The sequence below is a fragment of the Musa acuminata genome, chromosome BXJ3-4 (genome assembly GCF_036884655.1).
Source record: "Musa acuminata AAA Group cultivar baxijiao chromosome BXJ3-4, Cavendish_Baxijiao_AAA, whole genome shotgun sequence".
NCBI lineage: Eukaryota > Viridiplantae > Streptophyta > Magnoliopsida > Zingiberales > Musaceae > Musa > Musa acuminata.
Window position 1 is genome coordinate 5,499,060 of NC_088352.1, and position 9,827 is coordinate 5,508,886.

General features: G+C 39.6%; 2 protein-coding genes across 3 annotated transcripts; both read right to left on the reverse strand.

Moving 5' to 3' along the window:
* Positions 1–198: 198 nt before the first annotated feature.
* On the reverse strand, positions 199–6,362 carry LOC135636189 (probable leucine-rich repeat receptor-like protein kinase At1g35710). The gene is made up of 11 exons (XM_065147807.1): positions 6,142–6,362; positions 5,082–5,229; positions 3,437–3,508; positions 2,703–2,774; positions 1,341–1,412; positions 1,114–1,257; positions 933–1,013; positions 769–840; positions 625–696; positions 455–526; positions 199–376 (listed from the first exon to the last, which is right to left on the reverse strand). The coding sequence occupies exons 1-11, from the start codon at positions 6,224–6,226 to the stop codon at positions 289–291; spliced, it is 978 nt and encodes a 325-aa protein (XP_065003879.1). The 5' UTR covers positions 6,227–6,362; the 3' UTR covers positions 199–288.
* A 318-nt stretch (positions 6,363–6,680) lies between these two features.
* Positions 6,681–9,378, reverse strand: LOC103980842 (UDP-glucose 6-dehydrogenase 5). Of its 2 annotated transcripts, none has more exons than XM_009397359.3 (2): positions 9,219–9,378; positions 6,681–8,331 (listed from the first exon to the last, which is right to left on the reverse strand). In XM_009397359.3, the coding sequence occupies exon 2, from the start codon at positions 8,311–8,313 to the stop codon at positions 6,868–6,870; it is 1,446 nt and encodes a 481-aa protein (XP_009395634.2). In that variant the 5' UTR covers positions 8,314–8,331; positions 9,219–9,378; the 3' UTR covers positions 6,681–6,867. The 2 variants fall into 2 exon arrangements, with proteins under 2 accessions (XP_009395634.2, XP_018680061.2); XM_018824516.2 differs by lacking the exon at positions 9,219–9,378 and adding an exon at positions 8,852–9,083.
* Positions 9,379–9,827: the final 449 nt, after the last annotated feature.

Consider the following 9,827-nt stretch of genomic DNA (forward strand, 5'->3'; position numbering starts at 1 on the left):
TTCCCTTGGACGAGTGTCCTTCTACAACCTTAAGTTCTTAGTAATGGATCTTCTTCATAGAGACCGTCAGTAACATAAATGAAACAGGAAGTAGACAGCAAACATAAATATGATATATTGCTTCTTTGTAAAGAAATGAAAAGGCTGCACGAGTCGTATCCGATGCATTTCTACTCGGAATAATCAACAGAAAACATATAGCTAATTAAATACGTTATTGCAATAGATAATAATAAAAGTATAGGAAAACATAACTTGTAAAGCTGATGACCGATCAAACTGAACTCACTAGAAGAACTCTGTATCAGTCAGTTCAAGCGTCTTATGCGTGCCCTTTTGCTTTGCACCAGGTTTGAATTGATTACCCTCGATGTACCTGCGCCCAACTTAGGTTTAAGAAACAATGCTGTTTATGCTATCGATTGAAGACAGGTTATCAAAAGAAGAAGCTTACAGCTCTTTCAAGAAGGGGTGCTTATATAAGCCATCTGGGATCCTCCCAGTAAACGCATTGTGGTCAAGATACCTAAACAAACATGAAAAGAAGATTGAGTGTCCAACGATCGATCAATCGATTTTTGTTCGGTTTGTTAGGATTCGAGAGATTTTAGGCAGTAAACTCACAAGTACGTCAATCTAGGAATTTCAACAAGCTTGGGAGTTAGTTGTCCACTCATCTTGTTGTATGATAGGTACCTGCATGCAAATAGATAAAATAGGGATCTCAGAGTTCTTGGCTTAAATTGAATGTGCTCAAACAAAACTTACAATATCTCCAGATTGGTCAAGTTTGAAATTTGATCAGGCAATGTTCCACTCAATTGGTTATTGTTCAGGTACCTATAAGTCTCATAGTTACACTAGATAGTATCAGAAAAGAGATGCTGATAGAGACAAGTTATGATACTCAAAAAGGTTGCAATTTAACTTACAAGTTACGGAGAGAAGGAAAACCATCTCCGTTTCGGATGAATTTGCTTAAAGTTCCCGTCAAGTGGTTGTTACTAACATCACTGCAAACGGATAAATTAGTCAAATAATGGGTAGATTATAGTGGAACGATCTGAAAACATATAGTTAGCACGTAAATCCGGATCAGGGGAAACTCAATACAGGTGACGTAGGTTCCTGAGAATCCCCAACTCTGGAGGAATTTTTCCAGAAAAACGGTTCATGTGAAGATAGAGATAACGAAGTTCTGGTAGATCTGCAAGCTCCACAGGAATTTCACCTTTAAAGTTATTGAAACTCAGGTACCTGCAAATATTTCAAGATTGCAGACACCCAAAAAATATGCAAAATCTTCGAAAAAATAAAACAAATACACCTTAAATTCTTACAAATGCGTCAATTTTTTCAATTCACCAATTTCAGGAGGGATGACATCTTGCAGCTTATTCCATCTCAAGTTTCTAGAATCACCCCCAAAAAAAAGCAAGAAAAATAAAACATCAGTTGATAGTTTATATAAGCTTTCCTCGGAAAAAAAAAAAAAGTTTAGAAGAGGAGAATATCATTTTTGTATAACTTTGATGGAGAATCCTAGTACGAGACTAAGAAACCATCCTTGTATTACTGTCTATTTAATAGGAGTAAAAAATACCAATTGGCAATTTGACTTTGACAAGTAAACTTCTGCATGACACTTATTTGCTACAGCATGAACATAGAGTGCATTGATTCAAGAGTGGATCACCTAGTTTACATGATGCTATTCCATGACATGTGATAGGACAAATGGACATTTAGAAAACGAATTCAATGAGTCCAAATTTGAGATGATAAACCCACTGACAGCATGAGACAGGCAACTTTTGCATTGTCACATACCATAATCGAAGAAGATCACAGAATAAACAATCTACACATTGTAACCAAAAGTATTAATAATAATCTAAAAGAACAGAAACTACCATACTCTGATACTACCATCTAGGACCATTCTTACTGCTTTGTGCATTCCAATGTTTCCCGTGCACAGAAGTTTTATTTTCTATATCCAACACGAATTATTTTCAATAACATGCACTTTGTATCCTCCTGTAAAAAAAGGCAAATAATTTTCTAGAAGGGTGCCCCTGTTATCGTCAAATCAATGTCCACAAAATGCTTAAGAAACTGAACTCCTTAGAAGACACGCAGAAATTGTTCCACTAACTTGATGCATCAATAATCTAATTATATAAAGATGACATAAATCTAAATGCTTAACAAACTGAACTCCTTCAAAATCGGAGAGATTGTTCGACTAACTTGATGCATCAATAATCTAATTATATAAAAATGACATGAATCTAAATGCTGAAACAAGGATTCCAGAAGCACAACCTTTACAGAATCAATTAGGCAAGTTAACCATGAAGCCTGAGAGAATTCACAAGGACAATGCTCAAATGATTTGCAGGTCTAATTGCTGACCAGATTTACTGTCATTTTGGCTGGTAAGGTACATTAAAATTGATGTCCCTCAAGGAAATTCTTCTCTCTGATTAGTCACCAAAGACAAATATCACCTTGTCTTCTTATAAAAAACAGTATCATTTTTAATCAAATTCATCCATATTATTGTTTCAAATATGGAACAGAATTAAACAGAAAGGTTGAGCTTGCAAAAGAACAGAGTCAGTGTAAATATAGCAGCATATGCTGTAGGAAACACGGAATACCAAATTACAGCCTTAGACAAGAAGGAAGGAACATACAGTATCTTGAGGTGCTTCAGCCGCCCAATTTGAGGAGGAATGGCCCCTGTCAACTTGTTATTATGAAGATCCCTGGCATTCAAGTAAATTTGAACAGTTATGCTTAATCCACTGCAATATGTGAGTTACAAGCTAACAATCTGGATGTTGCCTTCTCTGTATAATAGTTAAGATTCACAGAAAGCTTGTAACAAGCCAGTCATATGCTCTACTGTTTCTTCACCCACAGGGAAATATGGAAGGGTTGAAGGAGCTTATGATAAGCATGTCTTCTTTAGACTGTGTATTGTATAAACTAAGAGAATCCAATTTCATTATGCATTTCTATACAAGCCAGCCAGATCAAGTTTAGCAGCATATATTGACATAATTAACTGATATATTGATAGAGAGAAAAAAAAAAGAAATTATTCAGTAACATTAGCATCTATGTTTATAGGATACCTGCAGAACACAAACATTCATAGATTTAATTCAAACAATAAAGGGAGTGAACACCCTCTACATGTTTGCTGTCTCATTGTTTATTGTAAACTGGCATACCAAGACTACATTTTAATCAGTATACAATGATGCAAAATACTGGCACCTGATTTCATTATAAGGTAAACCTATGATGGAAGCTTGTGGCATACAGAAGATAAATCACTAGGAAGAGTAACAACCAGTGGTTGCTGCAGTAAATATTTTGGTAACTCATAAATTGTAATTGATACTTGGAGAAGAGTTCATACAGTTTTGTCAGGTCCAGGAGATTTGTGACTGCTATAGGAAAAGGTCCAACAATTGATACAGCATAAACTTCCCTGCAAGTCAAGTAGGTCTAAAATATAAGCTTCACAGAACAAAAAAACTACAAGAACAATAGTCTTTGAAATTATTCTGTTCAACATAAAATAAATGAAACCATTATCTTCTTTAGTCACGAAAAACTCTCAATTCAACCCAAACTTTTAAAATGAATATCTTCTCTAGAAACACAAAAGCTATCAAATTAAATGTAACTTACAATAGCTTGTTGTTTTATTTATATTGAAGCAGTAAAACTAAGATATCAAATGTCCAAGTTTCTTAATAATGAGAAAACTGTGCACAAAAATAGAATACTCTAGTAGCATCGAACTAACATCGGCCACATGTTGAGAAGGAATTGATGTCACTCATTTGTTATGATACGGCCTGATAGGATAACTGACTCATTAACTTCGTTGAGCTTGAACTGACCTAAAATACTTAAACCCAAGTTAGTATAGTATACCTATCATACCCCTATAAACCAATCTAAGTCTTTGCCCACTTCTGATGTAAGACTGAACTGGGGTATCACAGTTTCCCCCACTTAAGGGTTTAACGTTCTTATCAAGACCCAACACCAATCATACCATAGCATGGTGCAAAGTAAGGTCTAACCTAGTGCTTGTCTCTAAACCATGATGTACCCTCTAGTCTTGTTCATGGATCGAATATCTTTTTTCTACTCAAATCCCTTATCATATCCAAATACTAAGTCAACTCTAGTAGCATTTGTTATGATCCAGTTTGATAGGATAATCATCCCATTAATTTCGTTGAGTTTGAACCATTAACTACAAAATGTTTAAGCCCAACCTAACAATAGTCTTTGCCAACTTTTGATGTGAGACTAAACTGGAGTGTTAAACATTTCCTACATGCATTTTACCATATTTCAACTATGTCACAATGTATATGGACACAGAAATGCTCCATTAGCATCGAATTAGCACAGACCACATGCTGGAAAGGCAGTGATGCAACTAGCTTCTTCTTTCACTCACATTTTATGTCGGTATGCATTGAGCAACAACCATAAAATCCCCTGAAAAGCCTTAAGGTTCTTTCAACAGTCAATTAAAATCATGTAGTGACATGATCATGATATATGGTTGCTATGGAGTGATAAAAAAATCACCAAAGCTGTGAGATCACATGAAATTGGAAATATTTATGTTAACAGTGATTTACTCTCATCATAAAATTTCTTGCAAGCTTAATTTTTATTCCCCAAAAATGGACACAGCTACCTTATTCAAAAATAAAAATGATCAACTAGATCAAAATTTTCATTATAATGATATGAGGACAACATAAATTATCAGTTCAGTCTTCTTCATAAGCTCAACTAAAGGCATCTACAACGACATTCAAAAGACAAATATTCATAATTGAAAATCGTTTTCCCCTACTATACTAGTATTTTTGCTCATAAGTTCTTGAGGTGTAGTTCATATATTAAAAATAGTCGAAAAATGTCACATATGTTTTATTAAAAGAAGCACCATGACAACTATAAAAAAGGAAGGATTTTCCTCATGAGAACCAAAGTCTGCAGTTTATTAGTTGGGAAAGATGGATGCTTACAGTTCTGTCACAACCCTGTAATCTCCTTGTTGGGAACATGTAACCCCTGACCATGGGGGAAGATCACCATCTCCACATGGATCATCTCCCACCCATGCATAGACTACCCTCCATCCAAGCGAAGCCTTGATTTCATTCAATGCTTTTACTGCAAGAAATTTAGCTTAGAACCATAAGAACATCAATAATGTCTTCACTCTTTTATTATGTTCCATAATGAGCATCTCAACTTTATTAGATATCCGATTGTAAACATATTCATGTTGTTTCCATATGAGTCCGGACTTCCTTCAGAATTTATAAAAAGGATACATTTTTAAAAAATCCGGAGAAGGTAAAGGTTGTTTGGTTATGGAAAAGATCTGCAGGGAAAATCTAAAAAAATGTATGGCGAGGAACGATACCACAGCAAACAAATGACCCGAGGTCAAGGTGGTGCAGCAATGATGAACTAATGTTGATGGTGGCTGCGACAAATGTGCTGGTTTATGCACAAATAATAATATGTTGGGTAAGTTAAGTTTCTTTTCTTTCTAAAGATTTCCAAAACTTAATATAATATTGGCAAATCCATCCAGTAGGCATTGAGATTATATTCTGAGTGCTCAAACAAACAGTCCTGGTGTCGTTACTAATCTCCTAGCAATCTTTATGACTGGTGTTATCCAACTACCATCTCATGGTTAGATGCTTGAAAATTTCTTTATGTAAATGAATCAAAATTCCATCAAATGAATTTTTTTTATATATTCTTTTCGTTCAAAAGAAAGGGCACTGCCTTAAATTCCTTCACGAGAAAATGAATCTGACTCGACAATCAGCAATAATTCTAACTCAGTGCCCCTATCTAGTTTTATTTGTATGTGAACAATTAAATGAACCATGACGACCAATTACGGATCTGACTATCCAATCCACCAAAGAAAAAGGGACGATAATCACTGAATTCCGAACAATCTACCAAGCCAAAAAGCGGGTTTCGATTTCAACACGAAACTACGCGATTCGAACCAGTATCACTGAGATAATAACCTATTAGGATTTGGCGACAAAGGAGTACCGTCTCTCTTCACGGTTTTACAATGCCCCAGTCCCAGGAGGAGGAAGAAAGCGATCGAAGCCACTGAGGTCGAGGAACTCGCCATGGAAGCTCTCGATCCCAGCAGGAACTATGGATCCCGAGCGGGTCGACGAGATCACGGTGCTCGTCGCGTTCCAAGACCCCTACCAGGCCCACACTTCTCGGAGTGGATCCTTCCACCATATTTGAACGCCCTGCGACATGGCACACGCCCCATCCCGTGTGCTTTAGCAAGGGGTTTTGTGCAATTTTTCCATTAAGATGGCATTTTGCAAAAAACTCCCTCTCGAGCTCTTTCTTGCAAACATTCTACACAATATTTCGACTCGTTCCCTAACATCTTGTGACCGTTCCAACATTTCCGGGGCTCAAATCATATTGCCGATGCATCTGCAGCTTATTTATAAGAAACAATCAAAGATTAACTATAAAGATTTGATTAATATATTATTAATTTTATTTTAGTTTAGGCTTAATAAAATTAATATGTTGATTAACCCATTTATTAGTTATAGATAGAAAGAATTAGTTATTTCATTTAATGCAATAAAAACACTCCATATAAAGTATAATGACAGAGGCAGGATGACGGTGCAGTCACCGCACCGTGTAACTGCAACATAGATCATCAAAGAAAAATATCCAGATAATAATAATGAAGGAACTACGTCTTGAACCTCGAAATCGAACCGAGTAATCTTCCAATTAGGCCGCCACAGCAGGCATATCCTTAAGCCATGGATCCAATGGCTTCCCGATCGAGTAAACGATGAATCCAATCTCCCTAAGCTTCTCGGGATCCACCACGGTGCGCCCGTCGAACACAAAAGCTGGCTTCTGCATGTTCTCGTAGATCTTGGCATAGTCCAGCTTTCTGAACTCATCCCACTCGGTGAGGATGCAGACGCCATGTGCTCCCCTGGTGGCCTCATACGCGTCCCAGGTCACGGACACCTCCTTCACCGCCGTTGGGCTCATCGGCTGGAGATGGAGAGGGTGATCCCAGTCGAATTTGTTCATCGCAAGGTCGCGTTGGATCTGGTCCTCCGTCACCTGGGGGTCGTAGATGCTGATCTTGGCCTTGTCACCCAAAAGGCCCTTGCAGACGTCGATGGCCGGAGTCTCCCTCGTGTCGCCGGTGTCCTTCTTGAATGCGAACCCGAGAACGGCAATCTTCTTGCCGGCGATGGTGTTGAACATGGAGGAAACCACCCGGTTCACGAACCTGCTCTTCTGGTAGTCATTGATCTTGATGACTTGCTTCCAGTAGTTGGCCACCTCCGGGAGGCCATTGCACTCGCAGATGTAGACCAGGTTGAGGATGTCCTTCTGGAAGCAGGAGCCGCCGAATCCAACGCTTGCGTTCAAGAACTTAGGCCCGATCCTGGTGTCCTTTCCCACAGCAAAGGCCACCTCGGCCACGTTGGCCCCTGTGGCCTCGCAGAGTGCCGAAATGGCGTTCACCGACGAGATCCGCTGAGCTAAGAAAGCATTAGCGGCGAGCTTGGATAGCTCAGCAGACCAGAGATTGGTGGTGATGATTCTATCCTCGGGAACCCAATTGGCGTAGACCTCCTTCAGCGCCTGGACAGCCTTCCTCCCCTCCGGCGTCTCCCGCCCACCGATGAGCACTCGATCGGGGTTGAACAGGTCCTCGATGGCCGTGCCCTCTGCGAGGAACTCCGGGTTGGAGAGGATCTGGTAATTGATGCCCTTGCTGTTGTGGGTCAAGATCTTCTCGATGGCCTCGGCGGTCTTGACGGGTACGGTGGACTTCTCAACCACGATCTTGTTGGACTTGGAGACATCGGCAATCATGCGAGCCGCGCTCTCCCAGTAGGTGAGGTCAGCGGCCTTCCCGGCACCGAGGCCACGGGTTTTGGTGGGTGTGTTCACGGAGACGAAGATGATGTCGGCCTCGCTGACGTGCTCCTCTACGTCAGTGCTGAAGAAGAGGTTCCGTCCTCGGCACTCCTTGACGACGTCTTGAAGCCCCGGCTCATAGATCGGGAGCTGATCGCTGTTCCATGCAGCGATGCGAGTGACGGAGATGTCGACGACAGCCACCTCAATGGAAGGGCATTTCAGAGCGATGACGGCCATGGTCGGGCCACCGACGTAGCCGGCACCGATGCAGCATATCTTCACCATGTTTATGTTCCAGAGAGTCTGATCCAATTAGATGAAAAATGCAAACATTATATAAATTCCAAGTAAAAGTAATCCAGAAAGGAATCGATCATTTGCAACTATAATTCTGCCAGTGCAAATTAAGTGATTCAAACTAAAAGAACAGAAATTAAACAATGACAGGCAGAGTTAAAAGGTCAGGTATTGGATTGAAGGAAAAGAAAGCAGAAGTTGCAGCCTGGGAAGGAAACAATCAGAAAGATTTGATGCATGTCAAGAAGAGTTTGAGAACACATGAAAATAGATCAAGTAAATTTCTGTTAGTAGATAAGTTTATTTCCCTTGAGAACGAAGACATGCAGATGATTCACCAGATCAAGTAAATTTCTGTCAGTAGAGAAGTTCTTATCCCTTTAGAACAAAGACATGCAGCTGATCACCAGATGGGAGTGATCAGATCTGAGAATTCACAATTTGGGAATGCCAAATTTTGAAGACCTTTAGATCTCAGACAATAAAAATCCAATCACATACTAGATTTGCATGCAGAGATCTGTACCGCAGTTGCTGCGATCCATGCAGGATTAAAGCTGCAGACTTAGGAAATATGCTGATATGTTCCTAGCAACGCCTTCCTACGAAAACCGACTCTTTTCTGAATCATCCTCCATTCTACAACTATGAATTGGCAGAATGGAAGCAAAAGATCTGCCGATGCACACGAAATCTTGCACAGAAAAAGGCAGATCTAGTCTTGTCCATGACAACCAAAGAACGGCGGCCAAAAGATAGACAAATGGCAAGGTAGTGATGTCGGATGCTTGACACTTATGGGACCATATCCACAATGGCCAGAACAAAAAAGGACAATGGAGAGTCAGCAACTGAAACAGAGAGAGTTACTTGAGATCAGGTGAGAACATTACCTTTCCAAGGAGACCGTCGCACCTCGGATTTCTGAGGAGGAGATAGTGTTCAGCTGGGACACAGGAACAGGAAGATCTTCTGAGATCCTTCCTGCACAGAATGGTCTGTGGGGATTCCCACTGAGGAAGAAGAAAATGGTCTGCAGCTCCTTAAATACTGCGATCTAATCCATCCCCCCTTCCCATTTACTCAGAACTCGAAGTCAGTGGCATCACTGGACCACTCCAAAAGCATCACATGATCTATCATGCAAAAACATTTTTTTAATATGAAAAATATGGATATGTGTTCTGCCACAAAATTCCTACAATTCCCCAACCTGCAAAATAACAAACGAAATGAAAATGATTGGACAAATATTTGCATCAGAAAAAGGAGGGCTGCTGTCTCCAGAACAGTGGTCAGATGGGCAAAAACATGTAAGTTTTGTGATTATAAGCTTCAAAACAGAATTGCCACTGCAGAAGAAAGGTTTAGCAGTGATGTGTTCTAATATAGTTTTGGGAATCGATAAAGAATCTATTGTCAGTTCGAATCTATCATCGGCCTAATTCATCCTTCGCGGATAAAGATTCAAAATAAGAAATATAAATTTTTTTCTCATTTAT

Bases quoted from the DNA above. Each gene is read 5' to 3' on its own strand.
- LOC135636189 (XM_065147807.1), bottom strand. From the start codon at position 6,226: ATGGCGAGTTCCTCGACCTCAGTGGCTTCGATCGCTTTCTTCCTCCTC. The intron at 1,413-2,702 runs GTATGTTCCTTC...GGGTGATTCTAG, and splicing joins CTGAAGCACCTCAAGATACT to AAACTTGAGATGGAATAAGC. The intron at 841-932 runs GTAAGTTAAATT...TGAGACTTATAG, and splicing joins TTTCCTTCTCTCCGTAACTT to GTACCTGAACAATAACCAAT.
- LOC103980842 (XM_009397359.3), bottom strand. From the start codon at position 8,313: ATGGTGAAGATATGCTGCATCGGTGCCGGCTACGTCGGTGGCCCGACC.